Raw genomic sequence first — 26,948 nt, forward strand, 5'->3', positions numbered from 1 at the left:
CAATAACTTCTTACCTTTAAAAATTCTAGCTCTGCATCTTCTCGAAGCATGTTTGCATTACTGGCATGTAACCTTGGCAACTCCTCCCTCAGACACAGAAATGCCATTTTTTCCATCATTCTTTTTGGAATGTAATGCTCTATCTGGAAATAATTATTTCCATATACCTGGATAAAATCAATAACATTACTGCAAAATTAACCGTGACTAATAATGTACGATGGAGGTAGCTAAGTTGATACCCTATTAGCCTTCCAATGCAATCAGTGCATTGCACAACAAGTGTTACACTTTAGTTTACCTCTGGTATATAATCTCCAAATTCAGCCTGCAAAGCAAAGGCAGCAAGGACCATGGCAGTGTCCTCATTACAGTATACTCTCCCCTCCAAAATATCTCTTCTCAGCTGGATATAATACTGATGACGTGTGAGTTTGTGCCTGCCAAATCAAAGAACAAGAGCTTACAGTATTTTTCTGTCTATAAACGGTAGAGTAAATTATCCTAAGTAAAGCAATGGCCATGCTATTCAAGCTTGTATCAGTCACAGAACTACACAAAACTTAACTTACAGTATGTATGAAACATCATCAGCAAAGAATTTAACACGGAGAAAGAGGGTGAATGTAGAAGTTGGTAATTTCTTCCAATTGTCTGGTGCCACTTTGGAGAGTTTTGTATCATGGTTTAAAAAGAAAAATTCATCATCTAGTCAAGAGATAACAAGCAAATGGCATTGAGTGAAAACAAAAAAGTTGCTGGCACAATGGAATTTTTTTAAACTTTCAATCTGGAAAAATTTATATTACCATCCATAAAAGCGAGGCCAAAATAAAAATGCTCCACTAGGTTTGCATGAGCGACGACCATGTCAAATACATCTCTTCCCCTAGACTTGATATCGCACCTTACCACCACACACTGTGCATTTGGCATCATCACAATAATTTCCCTCTGGGATAAAGAAGACCTTCCTTTCTTTGACTGTATTGAAAAAGAAAAGGATTTTAAAATCGATTTTGTAACATAATAGATTATTTAACTACAAAGAACCTTTATCTAAAATGTTTTTATCTACAATATTTACACTAATAAAAGTTTACCACTATAGATCCAGGCAGCTCTAAAATAATATGAGGCTCATCAGCCATTCTTGAAAACTCAGGTCCTAGATTCTGAAAGAATCCAAAGCACAGAAAGCACACCACTGCATTAAAATAAAGATTTTATATATATATATATATATATATATATATATATATATATATATATATATATATATATATATATATATATATATATATATACACACACACACACACACAAATAGAAATAAAAATTATTAAAAAAAGACATTGACTTTTGTTTTCTTTTGGCTGAGGCTGACTGTCGACTCGCTGAGTGAGATAGAACGGCTAGAAAGGCGATGTGATGGCCAACTGCTTTCACTTCTACTATGATGATGTGGAATTCTGTGATGACAGAATCAAAAACGTTCTTACCATCAGAGGTAAAAATAATTTTCTAAAATCAACTTGTGGCAACTCCAGACTGTGTGCAAGATCTCTTTACCTGCTCGGAATGCTTTGGTATGCAGGCATCTGTGAGCATCTGTTTTTGAGCGACCAAGCTTTCTGTTGATGTACATCTTCTGCTCAACAACACATACTGTATTAATATTACATAATCCAGTAATGCCTGGTGAAATTATATTGCTAAGATCAAATATCTAGTAATTGCATCACAATGAATCTATTAGGATTGAAAAAATTATCATATGACAAGGACTTATCAATGGCATAATAAATGTGGGGCAAACTATTATACACACAAAGCTTTGAATGAGATATGAAGCTGCATTAATCATTTAGAATTTTTTAACTCTAATGCTTTACTAGGCTAATGTCAGGCTTCATCTAACCACCAATCTAGGGAACCAGAAACAAACAGAAAAGCTATGTGTTTTCTGTGGACCATGTATACCAATAACTGCATCACCTATAACATAAGCCTTTTTAATCACTGCACATGGAATGTTACTGATGCTTTGTCAGCATAAAAGAATAAAAAATATATTTATAAATATGAGTGTTTCCCTAACCACAAGGTCATTGACAGTGTGTAAGAATACACACTCTGGCCTAGAATTAAATCATCAGCAGCTTCAATTCATTATATCATTCTGTGTATTTTTTATTTATTTAATTTTTTTTTATATTGGTAGTTTGTTTTCTTGTGTTTAGAATATCGTAAAAAAAATGTGTCAATCTCGAATAATTTCTTAACAGCAAGTAATGTGGTGAGGATGACAATAAAAATAAAAGCTTATTTTAGCAGCTGCTACTGTGTATACCTGTCATATTTGGGCTGTTAATTTCAAAAGCAAAATACACGGGTTTTACGCATTGCTAAACTTAAATAAAATTAGTGGTATTTCATACCACTAATACAGCATGCAATTAAGTACCATACAGAGTCATTGTAGCAGTAAAAAAAAAAGCATCGATCACCCTGTTTTAGCTCTGAATCAAGTGACAGCCTGCGTCTTTCTGCTGCACTTGCATTCCCTTCTGCATAACCAGGGTACACTATCCGTTTTCCTGTCAAGCCAGCAGAGGAATTAAAAATTAATCAGAAAGCAATTACAACAGCAGCAAAGAATAACCCTAAACAGGTTCGCTCATTTCTGTATCTAAAAAGCAGAACACCATACAAACTCTAAGCAGCTTAGCTTAGGCTGATTATCAGTTTTTAGTCAGCTGTTCAGTTCATTGTAAACCTTTAATCCTATTGTGAATCGCTGGCTGGGATTTAGGTAAACAAAACATAAGAACTGTTTATTACCATTTATCTTACAGCTAGAATACAGAATCGATCAGCTATACATTTACGATGAGTCATGAAAAAACTTAAATCAGCATATAATAGATTAACATTTACTGGCTGAAAAAAAGAGTATGAAAGTGCATATAATTGTGAGATCTACTTAAGCACTATTTGTTTGAGAGTGAATGCATCTAGCTAACGGTAGCTGCTTAATGTGCTTAATCAACCTGCCTTATTATTCCACACAATTAAATTTGACAACATAATAGCATTTGTAAAAAAATTACTAAACGTTTTAATTTTTGAGCAGAAATATCAAGCTAGAGCTCATAATTATGCAGGAACTAAGCAGGAATCAATAAATTTTACTACAGCATGTTTGAAAAGTCAAAAAAACAATTTTTAATAGACATTAACTACAATGTTACACATAATATAGTATTAATAATTAATATAGTACTAGTAAAAAAAATTAGCAATTTAGTAAAATGTCACTGATTTAATTTCATTATTATTATTTTTATCATATACCAGTATATGGATTAAATGATGGAACCAATGACTGAATGAATGTCAAAAACCTTGAGACAAATATTCACATCACATAATCTGAATACTCCACCAGAAATAAAAGATATTTGGCAAAGACGTTTGGAAATACAAATTACAGCATATTACAATTATATATTTTACTTATATATATATATATATATATATATATATATATATATATATATATATATATATATATATATATATATATATATATAATCACAAGTTTTCATTCTTAAATTCTGTAAAGCTGCTTTGAGACAATGTCCATTGTAAAAAGCACTATACAAATAAATTGACTTGACTTGTAGCTTTCAAGTACATTGCAAGCAGACTTACCATGCAGTCTTTCTCTGACCATCAAACTTCTTCCACTTAGCAGCACTGTGTTCTCTCTAAGAGTGGGTTGGTCAACCTGTTAGTCCCAAAAATATGTATTAATAGAATTGTCAGTTTTAATAATTTGCTATGCATCATACATGATCTTTTTTTGTTTAAGACACACAGGGTTTTTGAAGAGCTCTTCCACCAGCTGCTGTATGACTTTGTTGGGTGGTGGCAAGATCAATGATTCATGGTGTGATTGACAGGCCTCCAGGATGGCACTGAGATTCCCTCGCCGATGGGCCATGTCCTCACACATGCTCAGAAGAAGGCAGTTTAGGGAATCACTCAGCTGAACAGGCTGCACATATGAGCAGGACATTTGCAGTTACCTTGAAACTCAAAGTATATATAATTTAACCAAAAAAAATATGTATAAATATTTATTAAGCATTGTAATTCATTCATTTTGTTGTTGGACTCACTTGGTTTTGAGGAATGTGAAAGTCAACTGACCAATAGAGAGTCATGCCAAGAGAATATACAATCATCTAAAAAGAAAAAAATATTATACTTTAAGTGCACTATACTTAACAAATAATCAAATATCTAAATGCATGAGCAGAGAGTACGCTCTTTTTTCATGTCTGTCTGGGGGAGATGAGTTTAAATCATGTGGCCAAAAATGTATTAATAAACCTCTTAAAATCTGCCCTTGCAGCTGAGAATGTACCCTTCACACAGTTAAGTATATACACACTACATTGGCAAAATTACGTGGACACCTGACCAGTGACACGTTGCATGCTTTTTTGAACATCTAAGTTCAAATACTGTTCTCACTGTTTTTATAGATTTGGAAGCTTGGCTAAAATATTTGTTATTTGATATAGAATATAGGTCAAAAAAGATGAATTTGTACTGAACATGCCAATTAATTGAGTTTAATCTTTATGCAGGCCATTCAAATTCTTCTATACTTGTCAAACCATGACTAATTGGACTTCGTGCACAGGAGCCTTGTCATGCTGGAACCAGTTTGGGCTTAGCACCAAACTTGCTGTAAATTCAAATCTTCCTGTTATAGGGGTTAACACTATATTTGTAACCCACTTGTTTAAAATAGGGCCTTAGCCCCCTTAGCAGGTAGCTTCTCTGATTTTGAACCATCTGATTTCTCTGAACCATTATGTTGCAATGTTCTAAATATCACCTTTAAGAGTTTTCTACAGGGACGAAGTGAAGACTATTAGGATTGAGATTTTTTTTCCTATTATATCTCTTGTTATTACTGATATCCAGCACTAGATGGCAGACTTTCAGCAATGCTCTCATTAATTCTTCCAGTTCTGATATAAGTTCTGTTTCTCGTATGAGTCTTTCACTAACATAGATCAGGTTGAATCTGTGTTCACTGATTAAAAGTATATATCATTAAACACAAACAACATATATATTAGAAATTAAATCTGCCTAATGTTAAGGTTAGAATCTGTTTTTGTAAGGAATATTATTAGTGTGCCGGCGACTAGTACTGACCTTTTCCATAGCAATTCTGGTGGTACTGGCGACGCCCTGAAGCCTCTCAGGTGCAGTGAAGGCACATGCCTCATCTGACATTGTGCAGTTTTTAAGCGCTATTGTACCATTTGCAGACAAGAGAAATGATGTTGGATTAATGATGCTGCAGATGTTGCTATGACCTAGAAAATAAAACAGACACTGACTCAACACAAATTCCGGCACATTTGTAATTTGATTCTACTGCTCATCTGCATGCTTTACCTATGCTGAAGAGATCCAACAGAGATTCAACAGAGGTGAGCAGGAGGGCCCAGACCTCATTTTCTTCCAGTGGTCCTCCTCTAGCCTCCAACACTTCAGCTAGGGTCACAAATGTGCTGCTCATCCTGTACACTCACAGGACTCACTCCTGAGCATACAGAATCTAGCTCACTAAGCGGCGGCAGGTGGAAATAAGAGAAAGAAGAAAGTGCAGTTGGACTAATGGTGGTGACAAAAAAACTCAGCACCGTTACTTCCAATGAAGATAATTGAAAAGGTAGCATTTATCTGCATTTATATTAATCCTTTTTCCAAAGAGGACAGCAAGAATTTTTATATTTCAATAATACCTGTCTACACCAAGCTTGTTCACTCGATTTAGTTACCTGGCATTTTCCACACACAATAGTTCTCGCCATCCCTTAAGAAGCTTGGCGACGTCCACTTGACTTGGCGTTAGCTTTAGTTTACATTCTATAACGTTATTCACATGTCCTTGAATCCCAAACAGAACACACACACTGTGCATTAAATTGTTAACATAGATAACCATATTTTCTAACTTGCATATAAAATGTTTCAGGGTAAGTTAATGATTATGTTCAACACAATTTGCTTCATTAAATATGTAAAAAAGAAAAAAGAAAAATTATAGAAGGACAATTAACTATTCAGCTCCAAAAGACTGGCCTTTATAATTTTCAACTTGCTTAATTTTTTTTCTTTACCAAAAAGAAATTTGCTTTATTAAATGTTGTCTGTTAATTTCTGCTATAGAACTCTGCTGTTAAATTGTGAATCTTTAAAATCACGGATCAAAAACTTAATCAAATTGATGAATTTTTACAGTGGTAGATAATTACATAATTGCAAAGTGCCACAAAAACCTAAAATTTAAACTTTCCTGACATTTGATAAATGCTGAAACACTTGTATTGAATAAAATGGGTGAAATACTATATTTGAGATGCTAATATTTGAAGCATATTGATCTTTTTCATTATTGGTATCACTGTTTCATATATTTCAAAGCAGTTTGACCACTATTACTTTCTACCCTCAGTTTAATAGACCAACAAACGTTTCTTCAAATATCAATGGCAATTACCAAAAATGACATTACACTTCCAGCTATACCACCGAGATGTTAAAGTAAAGCTATAAACAAGTCAATGCAAAGTTCACTAATGAACTGTAGACTTTTTTTTTTTTACTTTTTTTGTTTACTGTAGACTACTTAATTGTTAAAACGACTTACAATGTTGAAGCAATACATTTGAAATCATTTTACCTTGTTTAATTCCATGTCTGTTAAAGTTCCCTTGTTGATGTTTGGGAAACAGGACTTCGGTCGCTAATCCACTTGTTTCAGCTTGCTTCGTTTACCTTCTGTTACTAAGAACACACAACGTACAGGTGTGGGACTACTACATTTTCTACACTTTGCTCTCATTTTACCTGTAAAATAGTGCAATTTACAAACATTTGTATGCTGAATAAAAGCGTATTGATGTCAGTATCCTGTGGTGTGTAGAATGACTGTGACTACACAGTTTTGGCACTGTTTTTACTGCCACTATAGTTAGACTGCCACCATAAGAACTCAATTGGATTAAAGCGAGTCTAAGGATCTCTGACTACAGCCTTCTGTATATTGTTTTGCTGACAACTTAGTGACTGGGTAATATGTGTATAGATGTCTTTTTTGTATGAAGAGAGGGAGAGGGATATTACTGGCATGTTTGTTTGTTTTTTAGAGAAGTCCAAGAATATATTAAATGTGTTAGGTAAAGCTTTAATTATGTTCACATACTATTTGAAAGCTTTTAATTATATTAGTATAAATCTTTTAACTCTCTCTTCTAAATATGATATTAGATTAAATATTCTCTGTTGATGAGCCATTTTTCCTTTACAATTATCCCTATATCATTTAAACAGATTCTTGAATATAGATTCTAACTTGTCTTCTCATTGTTCTTGAAATATATCTGCTCTACCTCTGCCAAATGTTATAAACTGCCTTTTTGCCATGGGATGAGGAGACTTTACCATTGCTCTGCTTCATAGTAGGGATCGTATTAGCAAGTTGAGTATTACAGATGTACCACTTGGAGTTTAGCTCAAAAACAATTTTTTCCCCTCATGATTTTGTATTAATTCAAATGCCAACCACGTGCCTTTCACTCATAAATTGGCCACTGTGTAGACACTCCCATACAGACCAAAATACACAGTATTTCTGAGACTATTGTCATTCTGACTGCTTCTCCAAGGTCTGCAGTGGACCTCTGTAGCCCTGTTTAATGGCGATTGGTTTCTTAGTCACCTCATGGTCAGACGGTTTAAGGAAAAGTGATTCTAAACTTCTTAAATGTTATATTGATAGAGCTCAGTCGGTTAATGGGAACATTTTATCTTTTAGAAACGATTTTATACCCTTGAGTAGCTCTTTGTCTCAACACAGCTTGATCACAGAGTATATAGTTATATAGTTTTATATATAGTATATATTTTGCTCTACTACATGGCTTGGTAATTGGTCTTACATGCATTGTAAATCAAGGGGCTTGGGAGGGGAGAAGACAAATACACACAGGTGAGTACCTTTCTGAATCATATCCAAACAATTACATTTTTAACACGTGAACTTTGTTTAGGTGTTGAACTGAAAAATAGCTTTTTTCCTCTGGCTGTCCATTGTATTTACTGTATACACTTTCTGTTTATATTTCACTGCTTCATCTGCTAACTGCATTTCATTGGCTCTGTATATGTACTTTGCCCAGTAACAAAAACAGTTGAATCTGAATTAATCGAATCGAATCGAATAAAATCACGGCTCATTTTGGGCGTATCCAAGGTTCTGAATATGAGCTAAATGAGATATTTGAGTTTTCAATGAATGGAAAAAAAGTAATACATATTAAAGTATTACAAATAAGTAATACATACATGCAATCGATTTTTTTTTATTAAATTCTATAAAATCTTTAAAAAGAGAATAACTGGAGTGGTCTGAATGCGATCAGAGCGCTCTGTACTGTATGGGATTGACAGGCGGCTTGGCAGTGAGTCAGGAGCGCGTGATGCCACGGAAACGCAGAGACTCGGTGACGTAGAGCGCAATGTCGCGTGCGCTGCATGCGAGGCCTGTCAGTGCTAGGAAGTGGTGTGTATGCGTTTCGGTCATGCTTTTTTCAGCCGAATAACCAAATACTCGCGAACCGTGCACGTTATAAGCTTCGCGTTCACACTTTTTACATGATCCCGGGATATTAATATAAAAAGGAATACGTGGAGCTGAATTGCCGGCAGGTAGGTGAGCGTTTTAAACGGTTTCCAGGCGGTATTGTTTAGCTGTGGGGGAGGGTGTGCTACATCCAACACACAGCTGATTTCAGCTTCTTCCCACTCAAAACCGCGACAACCTTTTATTTCAACAGAAATACAATTTGTTTATACTATACAACATACTATAGATAATAGAAGATATCTTCTCAGGAGAGCTTACGGTAAATGCAGTGGTTTGTTGTCAGGCTAGCTAGACTAGCTGTTAATCAGCTCGAGGTGCCATTCAGCCAGCTGCCCTTCCAGCATCTTACTGTTCACTTCAGTTCAGTGTAAATAATAAACCGTAATTCGGCATCATTGTTTAGAACGTGCAAACAAAATGGCAATAAAAAAAATCTCTTCTTATCAGTCTAAGGACTGACGGGCATGAATGGAGTGGGGGAAAGTCTTATCCAGGTTGTAGCTCTCCAGCTTAGTACGTCTCAAATCTCATGTCGATTTATCGATCAGCTCATTAAACCGGTTTTGCATCTGAAGACGGTATTTGCACCTGCTAGATCGACCCGATCCTGCTTATATTTACACAACAACAACTGTTTAGGCTCAGTTATTGTGTATTGTGCTGGTCAGTGATTTAAGTAGGAAAAGGCAGATGTTTGTAGTTGGACTGTGGTGTGTGTGCATGTTATTTGGTTTGTCCAATCAAAGCTTATTAAATTTCTGCATACTGTTCTTATTGTGAATCTCCTGCCTGATTTGACATCTTTCTTATGGTTTTTGATGGTTGAGATCTGTTTAGAAATGCATTAGGTCTGTATAATCAAATGAAGATCTCTTGGAAGAAATACAGTATCATTGAAAGCTGAATTTTTAAATGTTTATGTATGCCATTTGGCAGATGCCGTTATGAGCAGTTGAGGGTAAGGGTCTTGCTCAAGGGCCCAGAAATGGCAGCTTGGCATTTGAACTTGTGACCTTCTGATCAAGATTCTTATGCCTTTACCACTGAGCTTAATTTACACATATGTATATGAATGGGAAGCATTTAAATAATGAATAGTGATTGTTTATCTCAGCATCCTCAGGTTGTTCTGTTTTCTGTTGAATGATTATTTAAGATGCTGGATTTCTGGCTATAAAACCGAAGCAATGGCTTTGCATCCCTCTTGGAATGGGCATGACTGCATCTGTTTTGCACAAAATGTAAAACAAAAATGTTTCTAAGATACATAATGCACAATATTTTATTGTTTGTGAAATAGGTGTTGTATGAATGCGCAGATCTAATTTTGCCAGGACGTCATCATGAATAAAAACAAAAGAGAGAAGGAATTCTACAGTATAGATGTGGGTGATTCAACATTCACAGTTCTGAAACGTTATCAGAACCTGAGACCTATCGGCTCAGGGGCACAGGGAATTGTCTGGTACGTTCTCACTCCTGAATATCCATTAGCAGTTACGCAGCAGAACAGCACAAATGATTGACCATGTGTTTGAATTTGCCTTATTTGTCCTTTTATTTCTTAGTTCTGCATATGACCAACATCTTGAAAGAAATGTAGCTATTAAGAAACTCAGCCGGCCCTTTCAGAATCAGACACATGCCAAGCGAGCATACAGAGAGCTGGTGCTAATGAAGTACGTCAACCATAAAAACGTGAGTGAGTTTCAGGAAGTGGTTCAATATAATGCTTAATGGCTGCTATACTATTGTTTTGTATATTATGTCCTTAATGTTGAATTATGTATCATCTTTACATTTCCAGATTATCGGCCTTTTAAATGTTTTTACACCACAAAAAACATTTGAAGAATTTCAAGATGTGTGAGTATACTGCAGAATGCTGACATTGTTCATAAATGAGTAGGTATTGTGTAGATCCTCAAACAGCTTTTCCTTGTTTAGTACACTGCAGATGAGAGAAAACTGGACCATTGCCTAATCGACCCCAAATTTTCTCTCTCTCTCTCTCTCTCTCTCTCTCTCTCTCTCTCTCTCTCTCTCTCTCTCTCTCTCTCACTGAAACACACGCACGAACGTGCAAACATGTGCACACACTCCTCCTCCTCTCTCTTGTCTCTTGCACCCCCTTCCCCCTTTCCGCCCTCTTTTGCCACTCCCTCTTTTTTCCCTACCAACCCACCGATAGTTACCTTGTAATGGAGCTGATGGATGCCAACCTTTGCCAAGTCATTCAGATGGAGCTTGACCATGAGCGGCTGTCCTATCTGCTGTACCAGATGCTGTGTGGAATTAAACACCTCCATGCGGCAGGGATCATCCACAGGGTCTGTGCTCTATTTCTTAAAAAGAAACAGACATACGGAGCCAGCGATGCACTGATGGCAAAAAGCGTAATAATCAGTTAAGGTGAGGGAGGGGGGAGGGGCAGCATCCTCGGAGCATAAGACAAAAAAGCTCGAGCTCGTCCTGCTTGCTGCTGCTGCTGTCGCTGACTGCATTGCGCTGGCGAGGCAGGAACGTGCTGAGAGGAATCAAGGAGAGAAGTGATCCGTCCTGAGTGAACACTTCTCATCTATCACATACAAACAGGGAGCACCGATCGATTCGTTTTTTTTTTTATTTTTTTATTTTTTTTTTTTATGAGAATAATTACGTCTGTTTATCTCAAGTATTTGTAATAGAAAATGTTTACTAATAACTGCTGATAATAGCACAGCAAGGTCATTCATTTTTCTTGCCAAATAAAACTTCCATACATTTTAAACTGCAAGTAATTTAGTAATTAGAAATTAGGTAATTAGAAATGAGTTATGTATGAGCCACCCAGAATGGATTCTAATCAGTTTCCTGGGCATGAAACAATTAATATGAAATACCCCATAAGGCCTGATTCCCTCAACAAACAAAGGCAAATGATTTTTAAGCAAATAAGAAATGAATTATTTGCATTTTACTCGGTCTGTTGTTCACAATGCATTATTATAAACACATACCTTTATGCATCACCCCGTTATGTGGTGGAAGAGCAGTGCAAAACTCCACATATTCACAGCAACGTAATGTTTCCTGTATCAGACCGAAGATTTGCTGGAGACATTGTTTCTAAATTATTATACCTAAACTGTGTCCTTACCTGAATGCATGTGGTTAGCAACAATACTTAGGTAATTCAAACATTTCTCAAAAAGAATTAAGGGCTCCACACCATTATACCACCAACACCAACAACCAATGAATTGTGTGCTAGTTTTGGTGACCCTGTGCCCACTGTGGCATCAGGTTCCAGTTCCGTTGTGGTCTTTTGCTTGTGCAGCCTATCCACCTTAAGATTTGTGCATTCCAGAGTGGTAAATAGTGGCTGTTAGAGTATTTAGACCAGGTCAAATCTATCTGCCTAGTCTCCTCTAGAGACTGTTGTGCATGAAAATCCCAGGAGCAGTCTTAAAGAGCATAAATGACCCTGCTGTCTGTGTGGTAAGGATGTGGCAGAGAGCTTTTCTCTGAGTATGTTCAGCTGTCCTTTGGTGTAGCATGAGCATCAGTTTGAAAAATCATAGTGACTGACTGGGGTTTAACTGAAAGTGGGGAGACAGGACTATCAAATTGTACAGTGATTTTACAGTAAATGTAACCAAAATGTGCAACTGGTTGGTTCCAAAAGTTAGTCTATTGTAGCTCAACAATTGCTGTGTGCACTTTACTTTTGTTTTGCAGTAGTTTTTTTTTTTTTTAACCATTCAATCCTGAAAGTCCCAATGTGTTTTTCTTTAACATGACAGGACCTGAAACCTAGTAACATAGTAGTCAAGTCAGACTGTACCCTTAAGATCCTGGACTTTGGCTTGGCCCGGACAGCAGCCACTGGTTTGCTGATGACACCATATGTGGTGACCCGCTACTACAGAGCCCCTGAAGTCATCCTGGGAATGGGATATCAGGCCAACGGTGAGTACTGCTGACAAGCTTTTGAATGCCTGACTGGCATTTATTGCAAATGCTTAGCTGCAAGCATCATTCTCGCCTTGCCTCTCATCATGCACTCTCATGTTTTTAACATTCATGGTAAAGTATGCTGTTGGTTTGCTAAAACAACACATAATGAGTTCTGAATCAGCTTTAATCGTTCCAGAAAGTCTCATTTGTTGTGAATGAAACCATATAACTAACAGCTACGACTTCACACAGATTTGCTTTTTAACCTCCTTCTCTCTTTCTTTCTGCTACAAACAATTAGTGGACATTTGGTCAGTCGGCTGTATTTTGGCAGAAATGGTTCGTCACAAAATCCTTTTCCCAGGAAGGGACTGTATCCTTGCATGCTTTACAGTTTTGAGTATGTTTTAGAAGAAAAGACGTACAAACCCGGGTAAAAAGTTTTTTTATTATAATTTAATTGAAAGACAGAAATACAGAACTTCTATGTTTTCAGCTAATTCAACTAGTATACGTGTAAAACTAACATTTATTTATTCTGTGTACTTTCGTGTACTTTGTGTACAGCTGGTGAAGCAAATTATATATTGATGACCCTGAAACCATAATACGTTTAGTAAGTTGTTATTTTCCATCTGGGAGTTTCCATTTGGGGTCAGAGTGACTAGTGTAATGGGTTCTGATGAGGTGGGGAATTCAAGACTGGTTTATCATGACCCTCATGTCAAGAACACTGTGTTATTTAATTGGAGTCTCACTAAGAAAAAAAAAAAACCATTGTATTTATTACACAGATGAAATGGAATTCTACCACTATCCTAAATATGTTGTAGTTTTTCATGCTTTAAAACTTTGTGCGGTATTATGAATACGTTGCTAATTTGTGAGCCTTTTTAACATTGGATAAAAGCTGATTATGGGTATTACATTTTTTCTGTGTTATTTTGTTCACTATTTTGAGAGTAGTTGCATCTTCATTATTTTCACCCTAGCAATTTTTTTTCCTTTCCCCATTTCCTGTCTTGAGTCTGTCTGTTTTCAGTTATGTGTTGCATGCTGATTTTATTTTAATTTCATCTTTTCAGTTGATGTCTGGTCTGTTGGCTGTATCATGGCTGAAATGGTCAGAGGTAGTGTGTTGTTTCCTGGCACTGATCGTATCCTTACCCATCATTCATTGTGTTTTATTACTTTTTTTGATTTACGAAAACACATTCACACAGAGAGCTTAGGAATTCAAAAAGTTCCATTATCACAACCCAAATAAGATCGATTTATAACTTATAATAGCTTGGGTGAACTTATTATTTATAATTGAATTTGCAGGCAGAAATGTTTGCATACTTCATTTACAGTCATTCCTTCATGTATGTCCCTAGCGTGTTGGCTCCTTTTCAACACTCCATTTCTTTCCTGTGCGCACTGCAGTGTTTTGTTTAACCATGTGATGTAAAGATATTGATCAGTGGAACAAAGTCATTGAGCAGCTGGGGACCCCATCCCAAGAGTTCCTGATGAAACTCAATCAGTCTGTAAGGACGTATGTGGAGAACCGGCCTCGCTATGCCGGATACAGCTTTGAGAAGCTTTTCCCTGATGTTCTTTTCCCTGCTGATTCAGATCACAACAAGCTCAAAGGTAAAAAAAATTTTTTATTTGGGACAGGTTTTTACATATTTGTGAAGTACTGAAAGATATTATGCATTTTTAGAACAGTTGCTGTTGCTTGAAATTACCGTGTGAATAAGAAAAAGAGAAGGCACTGACTGACTGAATGTTTATCCCCGTGTTTTTTAGCAAGCCAGGCCCGAGACCTGCTTTCTAAAATGCTAGTTATAGATGCTTCCAAGCGCATCTCAGTAGATGAAGCTCTCCAGCACCCCTACATAAATGTGTGGTATGATCCAGCTGAGGTTGAGGCTGTGAGTTCACACGCATTTGCACACACGTCATTGCTCTCTATTGAAGAGTGATATTATAAGAAAATGTTTTTTTTCTCCCCCAGATATTCCACTACAATAATGCTATTTATTAGGATTTATTATTTATTATATTTAGTATGTATTACCACTTGTCATTTTTGAATAAAGAGAAAATACAGAGGAATCCGAAATTTGTTAGATTTTCACAAATGTTTTATCTACTATAACCACTCGGTGAAACAGTGAGTAACATACAGTAGATGCCTCATAGCTTCAGGTGTCCACCCTGACCAGGATAAAATGATTATTGAAGATGACTAGTTACTGTTACCAAAGTGTGGACTCTTGCTGTTTTTTTTTTTCTTTTTATCAGCCGCCTCCAGTGATCACTGACAAGCAGTTGGAGGAAAGGGAGCACACAGTGGAAGAGTGGAAAGGTGCCATCAGCCTCTATTCCTTTTTTGCATTTGAAAGTTCTATGAAATTCGATGCTGGGGAAAGTACCAGAAGATCAGTATGAATATCATTTGCACTTGCCAGAAGCCTGTCTGATGAAGTCATTTGAATGTGTTAATGACTCCCTCAGGCATGTTTATTGGCTTATGTGTGTTACTTAATTTAGAAAGACAGATATTTTGTCACACATGGCATTGTATTCTTTGGCAACTTGCAGTTTGCTCGCTTCCATGACGTGACTGTGTGGCTGACTAGTTCCCTCTATCTATGTCTATATTGTTTTGCATCAGAGCTGATTTATAAGGAAGTGCTGGACTGGGAGGACAGGACGAAGAACGGTGTGATCCGTGGCCAACCCCCTCCTCTAGGTTAGTTACACTGACTTCTCCTGTAAACCAAAAAAAAAATACTTTTATACCAACGTGTGTAATTTAAGCCTTGTGTTTAGATTCTGAAGTTTACATCAATCTTAGAGCAATTATTAAATGCATTCAAACAAAAGCAGCCTGTGAACTGGGCTCTGTAAAAATATTAATACAGGAAATCTGGTGAAATATTGTGCATATAGAAGGCTGCATTAGAAGATAATGGCTAATCGCACACATCAGCAAAGTGCGGGAAAAACATTCTACACACAGCGATATTTGGGTGGAAATAACAGCAACAGGAATATTGTTATTTCCTATTGGCTTTTGACAACATAGGTTTTTCATGCAATGAATACAAAAAATTTACTTGTAGCTGTAAAGATGCTAAGCAGAAAAAATGACCTCCACTGTAGCCCTAATTAATTCAAGGAGAGGAATGTAAGTAACTACTGCACTTTGTTTAAAGCTACTGTTACAACAAATGAGCTGGAGAACCATAAACTAAGAAGAAGTAAATTTTTGGAATATTGAGTAGTGCATTCATCACATCAGAGTCTGTATCACTGGGTAACAATTCAGGTGCTGCAATGATGATGTGGAGAAAATATAACACCTTGTTATAAATAGATTTTTATTATTAAATTGCCTTAGTAAACTTAGTATTGAAGAACACGGAATTCATACAGTAAATTTAGTATTAATAGTATGTAGGCTGCATGTAATGATATCTGACTGATGTGTGTTTCTCATAGCACAGGTGGAGCAGTAGTCAACGGCTCGCCTCAGGCTTCCTCCTCTTCCTCCATCAACGATGTGTCCTCCATGTCTACAGAGCCCACCATGGCGTCAGACACAGACAGCAGTCTGGAGGCCACAGCCGGAGCACTGAGCTGCTGCAGATGACTATCACCTTCCCCTGGAGCATCGCTGTGTGTCGCATGGTATCAGATTTAAGCCAGTCACTTTTGCTTTTCTTACTTCTCGTCTATTTTTTTTTTTTTTCTTTTTTTTATCTATATTTTTATTGGGTAAAGAAGGTTTGCAATGCAGAGGCAATGTAAATACACATGCAAATTAACGAGTGTGTAGGTAGGAATTATTCGCTTCCTCTCTAAATTCCGCAATATGATTATTTCATTTTCCCATCGATAAGCTCCAGCAGCCCCTAACTACTAAATGTGAGTGCTTTTAACTGTACTCACCTAATTCTTCATTTGAAAGAACATACTGGTGTAGAATGTAAAGACGAAATTGTAAATATATTTTTTTATTTGTTTGATTTCACTTTTTATGTGCGTGAGGGGTTTATGTTTGAGTCGATATATCTGGGTTTACAAGCTTCCTTATAGCATTTTGACAATTTAGATAGTGGACGTAAAATATTCAATAGTGCAGAAATTGCTATCAGTGTAGAATAGCTATTTCATTTCCATTGTTTTAAGATGGTTTTATCTACTTGGTGGTTTCTAAAGCTCAGACCCCTGAATATTCCTTTTATTTGAGCAAGTAATCGTTTATGGCATCCGAACTACTTCGTATATACCGTATAAAGGTTATTTAATAAAGCTGCATGGCTCACTAGTTTTTGCTGCAGTTTTATAAATGTCCATTTTTCTGGTTGATTGTGGCAATAAATGACTCGTTTTTTCCAAATCATTATTTTCCAATTTTGGTATAGCCTGATCTGAACTTTAATTTAGCATTTAATCTAATTTAAACAGTATTAAAGGTAGTTCTGTTATACTTGAAATGCTGTCCTGCATTGAATGTGGAGTAGGTCATTGCTAATCAAGGAAAGTATTCTCATTTCCGTATGTAAAATCTGTTTATAGTTCATGACATCAGCTGATTTTATAATTTTTTATTATTTTTTTTGTGAAATGTAACAAAAAATATTCAACATCCTTTATAGGTATTTTTATTTATATTTTTGGAAACGATGGAAAGATCTGTAGTAAGCAGTGCTGTAATAATAAATGTTTAGTGTGTGTGTGTGTGTGTGTGTGTATGAGTTGCATTAGCTGCTTGTGTACTGCATTACAGGAGGGTTTTACACTAATTGCTGAAAGTTTGAGTTGTGTCTGTTTGTGCCATGTGGGGCTTTATTTCTTCTTCCCCCAAAGATTTTAATTTAAATGTGTAAAAATAAGTTGCTGACAAAGAATGAATGGTTAATTAATGTTGGTTGAAACAGATCTTTTTGTCAGCATTCTTAAAAATAAAAATAAAAAAAGGAAGGAAAAAAGAAACAGAAGTTTTGTCAGAAAAAGTAGGTTTTGGGTTTCCATAATTAGTAATTTTAAGTGCTCTTATGGCTGTAATAAAACCCTAATTGACTCATTGGAAATCGTAGCATGTAGTTAACCCTGGAAATAAATTGGAATTTGCACAGAAAGCTGTTACTATTATTATAATACTAGGTACAATGTTAACAGGGGACAGAGCAGGATCAGCTTCAGTAGAATTTGAACTACCTCATGCTTAACATTTCTTAGTTCACAGTTTAGATTTTTCATGTGAATTTTATCATTTGTTGGATTTATTTATTTATTTATTTATTTATTTATTAAGCCATCGTCAATTCATTGAAAGCTGTGAGCATATGGGCTTGTATGAATTATGTGTATGAAGTGTGTATGCCATGTAATATTTAAACAGGTGAATGATTTGACCATGACCCTCATGTATTAATTATCTGATTCTGAACGATGTTTTATTTTGGAAAATTACCAGAATCTCTCCACCACATCTGTCTATAACTCACTCCCGATGCATGTCAAGATGCCTCGATCACATGCCTTACCTCCATCCGCTACCTTCTTAAAGGGGCTGCTCCGGCCGGTAACACATAATACATTACCGCTAAAATTAAACCCCCATGCGAGCAAAATGAATAAAAAAACAACACAGTGGATTCACGTTTATTATTAGATTTAGAAAATACCAGTTTTTATGCCGCTCGTATCATTTTTATTTAGTTGTATTTATCCGCCACACCTTAAAGGCCATGAAAATATTGTCTGACATTAATCCGGTCCGTGGCGCAAAAAAGGTTGGGGGCCGCTGATATAGAACACTATTTTACTGCCCTATAAGTAATGAGAATCCTGCAATTCAGTTTTTCTTTTTGGGCTTATGTTGTGGGTCATGAACTTTTATTTCTTTTTCTGATCATCCTCTGTGAACGTTATATATGAGCCCACTACATTACATATTCCCATGTGATCTGGATGCTTACCACATTTATGGAAATCTTACACTAGCTACTAAATATAATCTATACAGCTTTAAACTTTTTTGGAAACTACATGGACTGCTAACGGGATCTAAATTTGAAATGCATTCGACATCATCAACTGTAAGATCATAGATTACTGATGATGGTTGCTGTGGAATGCTTCCCCCCTGCAGTTCTACGTAAAAGTCATCAGTGTGTACCACATCATTAGAGTGCACTGGCATTCACCAGTGTTGTAACCACTGCAAATAAACACAAGTCAAAAATAATGCGTGCTCGTGATCCTTTCACTTTCGCTTCATGAATGTGTTAAAGATTTGGTGCAAGTGTACGATGGGATATTTTGCATTTGTATCTGCCAAAACATACTATAGAAACAATGCATACGTTCCTGAATGCAAATGATCAGTAACGATGTAGACCGTGATAACTTTATTATGTAACCTTTACTTTCTTTCATACTTGATGTCAAATAACTCTCACAATATGAAAGCTGAACAACTTCGATTTTGGCACTTTCATGAGGGGAGGGCACAGTTACATTTTACTTATACAAGTCATACACATTAATATCTACCATTTATTCAGTGGGGTTTTTTTTTGTGTCAAACACCTGAGAAATAATTTATATAGCAATAATCCTCTTAACTGTGGCAACCTAATTGATGTTAAATTGATTTAAAAGAATAAATATACAAACCATTAGAGTTTATTGGTTGGTCTTGCCACCATCCTTTTTTTTTTCCTTTAGCGACCTGCATTTCATGTCAAGATAAAGGGATTTGCAGAATGAGGTGGGAGGTGTAACAGTCATTGACTAAACCGGTAACCATTTGCCATCATTTTTTTTCATTTTTTCATGAAAAAATTCATTTGCCATCAAAAAATTAATTTGCCATCATCTATTTCTTAAAGACGGGACAAACAAACTTGTAAAGATCCTGTGAGGAAAATGTGGAGCTTTGAGATGAAATGTAATGCGTCATCTGTGGTTAAGCCGTATTTTCCCAGTCCCATGCATCAACACAAAAGGCACTATTATGGAAAGAATCTGTCGTATGAAAAGCACTGAAAGTAGACAACCATCATTACATCAACTGCAAACAATCAGGGATATCATGCTTTGGTATCATCTGTGCATACTTGTAGTGAAGCAGTTGAGGTGCCGGTGATGGAAATAATAATTGAAACATATCCTAAAACTTGGTCAAGTTGCTGCAAATGAAACAGCTTGAAATTGCCTCTGAATACCCATGATACATGAGTAAAGAAATTGAATATTAATTTGTTACATTTTGTTTGTCCTTGTCCCCATTGTTAGATCTCCTAAAGTGGAGAAGAACTCCTCCATCTCGCTCTGCAGTAGTCTGTTCCGGTTCTCTGCATCCTCACGGGCTCGCTCCGAGTTCCGCAGTTTAATTTCCAACATTCTGTACTTCTTCCTGTCTTTGTCTAACTCCTCCTCTAACCTCTCAACGTGCTGAGCTAGCAATGCGCTGTTCTCTTCCAGCCTGTTAGAACGAAATATGATGAAAAAGAGAAGTCAAAATCATCCAAACGTGTTTTTCGGCAATTATACTTATTTACAATCAAGGCACCACACACCATTGTGTCCTGGATAATGTGATGAGACGCACCCAATTTTATCATTTAAAAATGTAAAATAGTGATTGCTTGAAAAACATAGAATTTTATTTTATATTTTTACTTTTTAAAACTGCTATTCACTCAACTTTTAACTAAATTACAGGAAACTGTGAATATATGAATATTAGTTTGTCTGTTTCTCTATGAAACCTAAGATGAAGGAACCAAATGTTTTATAGCATCCTACAACAGAGAACTCCCTTTTTAGGAAAGATTTATAGAAGTAGAACCTGAGTAAGTATTATCCCCTTGAACACTTCTACAGTTTGTGTGCTTACATCCTGGAACTGAAATGAAGTTTTGGCCCCTGATCATCTCACCCATATTTGCTTATTACATTTCATTCCCTTTTGTTGTATTATAATAATCCCAAACCTTCCGTGAAGGCTTTCCACTAGGTTTTGAAAGTTGGCTGATGGAATTTCATCATTCAGTCACATGCGCACTAATGGGTTTGAGCACTGATATAGGTTGAGGAGGCCTGGCGCACAGTTCCACTTCCTTCCAAAAGTAGGATTACGGTCAGAGCTCTGTGCACTTTGTTTACTCCAAACTTGGCAACCCACACTTTTATAGACCTTGCATTGTTTACAGGAGAATTGTCATGTTGAAACAAGTTTCGGGAGCTTGAGTCTTTCCAGAACCAAATGTGGATGTGATGATTAGGTGTTCACATACTTTTTACCATATAATAAATGTCACCAGTCATTGACTTTATTGTTCATATATTTGTTTTGATAGATTAATAGTCTTCATGATGCTATTTGACTCATACTATAAAGGTTTTAGAAAAGTGGAGGTAAATACTTACGGATTCACAGATTTTCCATTTTTGAGTAATAATATTGAAAACTAAATTGATTTCTCCTACACACACACACACACACACACACACACACACACACACTATATATAAATAAATAAATAAATCTAAGCCTTTTTTTTTTTTTTTTTTTTTTACCTACCTCCGTAATCGGGCTTCATAATTAATTTTTTGTTTCTTCAGCTCACCCTTCAGTTCGGTTATAAGGGCATTAAGTGCTTGTGAATTTTCATCAAGGTCTGTTGATTCATCCACGTTATCATCCATATTTCCATACTCACTACATCCTGCGCTGCTTACACACATTTCCAGAGCATCACTACTTTCTGTAATGTCCTTCCGTTCCACCCACTTGTCCTTGTCCGAACTTAGTGCAGACGGCTCGCTGCTCATTGAGTTCACCACTGATATCTCACAGGAGGAAGTGGACCAGGGCGAGCTTGCCACACTGGGAACACTTATACTAGATGCAGTAACGTTGTCATAAGTGGAAAGTCGGTGAGACAACACAGAGTCCTTGCCCACACGCTCTCCTGAAGATGTGCGTCGATGGCTTCTCAGAGATGACAGGCCATTCATCAGCCAGTTCCCACTGTTCGATACGTCCACAGATGAACCTCCGATCTTAGGCAGCTGAGCCCGGGAGCTGCCGCTTTTAAAAGAGCATTTCCACGAAGGAAGAGATTTGGCCTGTTTGCTTGGGCTGACTGCTTGCCCTGTTTTTCCCTGAGGTGCCTGCTTTGCATTGTTGGGCATGGTCGTGTTTATCTCCAGAGATGTGGCACTGCCCATCTTGTGGTCAGTAATGCTAGAGGTCTGGCTTGAAGAGGGACAGTGCTGTATTTCCTCTTCTGAACACCAAGCCGCCATGCTGCGCTGGCCCTGAGCAGGTGTCTTGCTCTGCTTTGAGAACGTCTCAATCTCCGTACCGCCATACAGTCTCTCGTGCTCGCTGATCAGCACCGTCATGAGGTGTTGCACCTGAGAGGTTCCTAAAACAGACCCAAAAATTTTAAGTTTTTATTGTTTTACCAACATTTTAAGTATGCAATGTTATAAGTAAACAATAGCGAGGTCAGGCAATTTCTTTATTTATAATGAAACAACTAACACGGAGACCGCTATGCTGGACCCCCACTACATATTGTTGATAGAGTAAACCTTTCAAAAGAAGCCAGATGCATGCTTGAAGTGGATAAGAACATGTTGCTATAATTGTATAATGTAAATGAATAACACAAACCAACAATTTTACAACACCAAATATAATTTTACATTTAGAAATTTGTGGTGAGAGTAGGGAGCAGGTTGAGAAGAGCCTGGAGAGGTGGAGGGTAAAGTTTATAGGACTGTGGTGAGACCTGCAATGTTGTATGGTTTAGAGACAGTGGCAGTGAGTAAAAGACAGGAGGTGAAGCTGGAGGTAGCAGAGCTGAAGATGTTGAGGTTTTCATTGGGAGTGACGAGGATGGACAGGATTAGAAATGAGTTTATTAGAGTTTATTTAAACCATTCTGCCTATCCATTCCGATACGCTCAACAGCAAAGGTGATCAAAACATTGTTTGCCATACCCTCCATCATTGAAACAGGATCTTCCATTTTCGCTCTGAGGATATTTGGTCCAAATACTGTTGCAAGGTTCTGTACACTCATTTTATTTTCATTTGCATGAGACTGAACTTCATCGAGGAATCTAAAATAAATAAGGTAATAAAAAATAAATCAAATACTGCAGCGCTCAAAAGGTCTTATATTTGAATGCTAACCATAGTTAACTTGTCTAACTTTGTTGACTTACTTGCAAATGTACTTCAGCAGATTGTAATTGGCCTGAGGAAGTGTGTTCACCTGCTTTGCCAGCTCACTGAGGCCCTTAAACAGGATTATAAGGGCACATTAGGGTTTCAATTACACTTGTGCATGAATTATACATTACATTTATGAACAGGAATGAATGAAAGTGTAGGGTGAATAAAAGGGAAACTGCAACGTTAAAAATTAAAGACCACGTCTCACCACTTCGTCATCTTTGAGCAGTAGCTGGGCACAGGTGAGAAAGTCCTCATATTTGCTGAAGGGGATGACGGGTTCAGGCAGCTCTCTGAGGTACAGCTTCAGCAGAGATGCCACCGTGTGAACATCAGTATTACTGCAAAACATTACAAATGTCTGTGTGGGCAACACAATGCAGGTGATATTAAGCTGTTTAATTCCTGGGCTGAATTTGTATTAGTCATTAGGATAACAATGCAAAGAAGATATTAATACAGAGAAACATACACAGAGAACATGACAGTCACAGACAGATCTGTTGGTCTAATATACTCTAGTACAGTCCAAGTCTAAGCATGTGAAACAGGTTATTTTAATTGTATTATTATTATTATTATTGGTGGTTTTTTTTTTTTTTTTTTTTTTTTTTTTTTTTTTTTTTGTCATTTTCAAAAAAAAATTTTCATGTTTTCTCTAATGTGGCCAGCTCCCACCCACTAGTAAGCCCTCAACACTCAATAGCTTGATGTATGTTCAGGGGTTGCAGTCGGGCAAGAGAGTTTTTTTCCTAGACATGTGAACCTCCCCCAGACACCCCTTTTTTAAATTGCTGCTCATGCTACATCACAGGTCAGCATAACACACTCACAGGATAAAGTCCAGACTGCCCTTTTTTTCTCATACATGAGCTCACAGTGTTGCTGTGACTGACAGGGGAGAGAGTAATACCATCCCTCTCTGGCCAATTTTGCTGTACTATTTTGCCCTCCTGGCCAAGGAGAGGTCTGTGTCATTTTCAGGAAATATTTCTAGGGCAAAAAAAATTTCTGTTATGCCACTTGGGAGTCTCAAACTCAAAAGTTCTTATTTAAGAGTTCTGGAAAAACCATGAACTCTTGGACAGCCAGAAGTTCATTTCATGACCTAGACAAGGTTAAGTGGTCAGAAAAGTTATGGATTTGAAGATATACGGTATTGGGTGGTAAGTCTCAACTGATTAAAACTTGCACTGTTCCTGAGAACTAAACACTTCAGTCCTGCCAAAGGAAAAAAATCACTGTTAACATTATGATGAGAAGGATCAATTTCTGTGATCTGATCTGCAGCAGTGTGTTAGTTACCCGTAATTACAGATATGGAGCTATGATGCAAGTGCTTGTCAGGTAAGATTCAAGCCATTTGTGGCTTTTTTAGGGTCAAATGCAGATGCTTCCTTTTTTTTTTTTTTTTATAAAATAATAACTGTAAAGTAATTCCAGTTATTAAAAAATTTAATATATGTGGTATGAAATAAGAACTGCATCTAATTGCAATTTCGATCATATCTGCAAAAGGACAGTATAGGAGCCGGTTTCAGTTCAGCGAAGGAGAACAACATCTCATTCCACCTGTTTAAATAAACCGATCTTCATTTTCAATTAACTAATATGTGCAGCTCCTGCTTGGATGGAATGAAAACCTTTTAATATATATTATGTTCTAGAGCTTTTGAGTAGACTCTGTTCATTCATCATTAAGCTGCCTAATCTACTGAAAAACAACTCAAACACTGAACACAGAGTAAAAGTTGAACAATGAATGGTATAAGATTGTACATCTTTAGCAGGACCTAATCATACCTGTCAAACATAGGTTTGTCACCACAGTCAAAAGCATCCTGGAGCTCTTTGACTAAGTTCGCTTGTCCTGGCATGCGGAAGAGGCCCTCTTCCTTCAAACCTTGTTCGCGTATGAAGTCCACACACTGTTCCACCAGCAGAGGAGCCAGCCGCGTCCCAAACTTTCGTTCATACTGGACCGTGTCCTCCAGATGCTGTCCAAAGATTCCTTTCACAACATACGCAAATGTAGTATGCCTTTTAAAAATGAGCTCGATTATAAATTAAATAAATAGATTCAGCACATGCATAAATGATACAGTAGTTAGTATTTTAAGCACTTAAGATTTAGCAGTGTATCTGATGTGGCCTACCTCTGCAACTGTGATGCTTACACAAATCAGTTCTACACAGCAGTTGACTTAGCTCAGGCAATAGATACATTACTGGGTACATTCAGATGTCCATGTCACTCACAAAATCAGTATAAGCCCTTGCAAATGTACTGTATGTTATGGCTATATTTACATGTTGTAATCCAAGCTTAAAGATAGTGGAGTTTTCAAGAGAAAATGAAACACAGGCCCACAGACATGTATCATCTTGCCTGTGATTGGTCCAGCAAGTTTAAATAGCTTTAGAAAATAGAAAAAGTGAAATAGAAAAAGGGTTTGCTGTATTTATGTCATCTATATTCATACACAGTCTCTAATAAGTGACGACTAATTCTGAAAAGGTCTATCTATTTAATCAAATACCAGTCTAATACAGAAAATAAGATTATCCTCTTCACACACCGATCCTACAAGAAGCTCTAAAAAATGTTGATTCCTGCGGGCATGAAGCCGTACAAAGTATATCTTAACAGGCTACTTTTATAATGGAACTTTTAAAAGCTCTTTTCTAAGATACTGGATTTAAAGGATTAAGACCGATAGAGCTAAATCCTGTTTTAATATTAGCACTTCCCTGTGGAATCCACTAAGCACACATCTGGCATGTGCCACATTGTTAACTTTTAAAAAAAGGAAAAAAAAAAGAACATTCTTGGACAATTTTATTTGTACACAGGAAGTATAAAATAACCCCCAACGGCAACCCTGTAACATAATGCCTAAAAATAAAGAGATTCTGGCAGCAGCCATGTGTTGAGCTGTCATTTGTGTAAGCTTGTGCACCAGTGACGAAATCAGTGAATCAACAAATGATTCATCGTCCTGTATAGCCGAAAGGATTGGAATACAAAAGTGTGTAGGTTGGTACATGATGTTTTTTTTCTATTGACTAACATGCTGATTGTGCTACCTCCGCCAAAAGGTGCCCAGATGACTCGTCTGATGGCTTTGACCCAGTCCTCCATGTCATTTTGGGAGTTTGCCATAAGCAGGAAGGCATCATGGCTCGGAGCTGATCGGTCCCTCTCTCCTGTACCACCTACAGAGAGAAAGAGAGCGAGAGAGTTCACGAGAGTTCACAGCACTTTATTGTTTATTTACTCTATTCATCAATTCACCAAGGATTTATTCATTATGACTGGTTTAATTCATGTAGTATTTCTAAAGACAAAATACAGATGCTGGGATGGATATGTGAATATGTGATTATTAGTCTTCATTTAATATGCTAGATATGTTTAAGCATAGAATATAAGGTTTAGGTAAGCCATTATATACATGATTGATCACTAAAAATGCTGATTTCTTTTTATTATTATTCAATATTAGAAGAAAACAGAGCCACTTATATAATTACTGAAATAGCTAAATGACAACTTGTGTAACTGTAACCAGACCAGACAATGTCTTTTGTAAATTGGATGTTAGAGTCACTTATAATATAGTTGTAATTTAATTACTAACCACTAGATGGACTCAAAGTAGAAGGAGTGGCTCCTATATTCAAAACAATTAAAGCATAAGTTCATATCAGGTTTTGTGATTAGATCAGGTCAAGTCTGTCTGTCTGTCTGTCTTTCTTTCCTTCTTTTTTTCTTTTGAGAAGTTCACAGTTTGTAAATGCTTGATTCCATTAGCTGCTCTAGGTGCCTGCTTTATGGGGCAAAAGGCTTGGTTTGTGTCAGTTTTGAAAGAGGTATGCAAGCTGACATCTAAACTACTCCCTGATGAAACTGCATGCTATCTCTGCTCTGTTTTTAGAGCTTACTGATATATGAGTGAAAAAAACGGAAGGTGCAGAAATAATGTCTTTTGGCAGAAAAAC

General features: G+C 36.7%; 3 protein-coding genes across 15 annotated transcripts in view; 1 reads left to right on the forward strand and 2 right to left on the reverse strand.

Annotated features, from left to right (window-relative positions):
* Positions 1-9,265, reverse strand: part of ptpn20 (protein tyrosine phosphatase non-receptor type 20) — a 36,217-nt gene extending 26,952 nt beyond the window's left edge. The window contains exons 1-15 of one of the 2 annotated variants that reach the window (XM_083539507.1): positions 9,002-9,265; positions 6,779-6,882; positions 5,488-5,658; positions 5,242-5,405; positions 4,188-4,253; positions 3,884-4,063; positions 3,718-3,793; positions 2,511-2,600; positions 1,573-1,651; positions 1,361-1,472; positions 1,104-1,175; positions 810-984; positions 573-708; positions 302-440; positions 15-167 (exon numbers count right to left, since the gene is read on the reverse strand). In XM_083539507.1, the coding sequence (XP_083395633.1) occupies positions 15-167; positions 302-440; positions 573-708; positions 810-984; positions 1,104-1,175; positions 1,361-1,472; positions 1,573-1,651; positions 2,511-2,600; positions 3,718-3,793; positions 3,884-4,063; positions 4,188-4,253; positions 5,242-5,405; positions 5,488-5,611 (1,566 nt within the window). In that variant the 5' untranslated portion in view covers positions 5,612-5,658; positions 6,779-6,882; positions 9,002-9,265. Of the gene's footprint in view, positions 1-14; positions 168-301; positions 441-572; positions 709-809; positions 985-1,103; positions 1,176-1,360; positions 1,473-1,572; positions 1,652-2,510; positions 2,601-3,717; positions 3,794-3,883; positions 4,064-4,187; positions 4,254-5,241; positions 5,406-5,487; positions 5,659-5,873; positions 5,911-6,778; positions 6,883-9,001 lie in introns of those variants that run through there. The other variant, XM_083539508.1, reaches the window with a different exon arrangement.
* On the forward strand, positions 8,323-18,932 carry mapk8a (mitogen-activated protein kinase 8a). 12 transcript variants are annotated; one of them, XR_014533230.1, is made up of 14 exons: positions 8,323-8,805; positions 10,044-10,208; positions 10,312-10,441; positions 10,551-10,609; positions 10,935-11,073; positions 12,529-12,694; positions 12,984-13,115; positions 13,250-13,298; positions 13,768-13,839; positions 14,138-14,320; positions 14,480-14,604; positions 14,978-15,041; positions 15,351-15,428; positions 16,186-18,932. XR_014533230.1 is itself a non-coding variant. In XM_083539515.1 (12 exons), exons 2-12 carry the CDS (start codon positions 10,087-10,089, stop codon positions 16,195-16,197), a joined length of 1,155 nt encoding a protein of 384 aa, XP_083395641.1. In that variant the 5' UTR covers positions 8,323-8,805; positions 10,044-10,086; the 3' UTR covers positions 16,198-18,932. The 12 variants fall into 12 exon arrangements, 9 of the variants coding, with proteins under 9 accessions (XP_083395641.1, XP_083395637.1, XP_083395640.1 ...); XR_014533232.1 differs by having other exon boundaries at positions 16,181-17,496; XR_014533231.1 differs by having other exon boundaries at positions 12,984-13,298; positions 16,186-17,496.
* Positions 18,933-19,824: 892 nt separating this feature from the next.
* The window catches only part of LOC310724913 (rho GTPase-activating protein 22-like), a 35,509-nt gene continuing 28,385 nt past the window's right edge, over positions 19,825-26,948 (reverse strand). The window contains exons 10-16 of the mRNA XM_083539354.1: positions 26,034-26,162; positions 24,750-24,957; positions 23,155-23,287; positions 22,937-23,010; positions 22,710-22,831; positions 21,279-22,128; positions 19,825-20,177 (exon numbers count right to left, since the gene is read on the reverse strand). Of these exons, the coding sequence (XP_083395480.1) occupies positions 19,955-20,177; positions 21,279-22,128; positions 22,710-22,831; positions 22,937-23,010; positions 23,155-23,287; positions 24,750-24,957; positions 26,034-26,162 (1,739 nt within the window). The 3' untranslated portion in view covers positions 19,825-19,954. The remainder of the gene's footprint in view (positions 20,178-21,278; positions 22,129-22,709; positions 22,832-22,936; positions 23,011-23,154; positions 23,288-24,749; positions 24,958-26,033; positions 26,163-26,948) is intronic.

Source organism: Silurus aristotelis (assembly GCF_946808225.1).
Source record: "Silurus aristotelis genome assembly, chromosome: 4".
NCBI classification, from domain to species: domain Eukaryota; kingdom Metazoa; phylum Chordata; class Actinopteri; order Siluriformes; family Siluridae; genus Silurus; species Silurus aristotelis.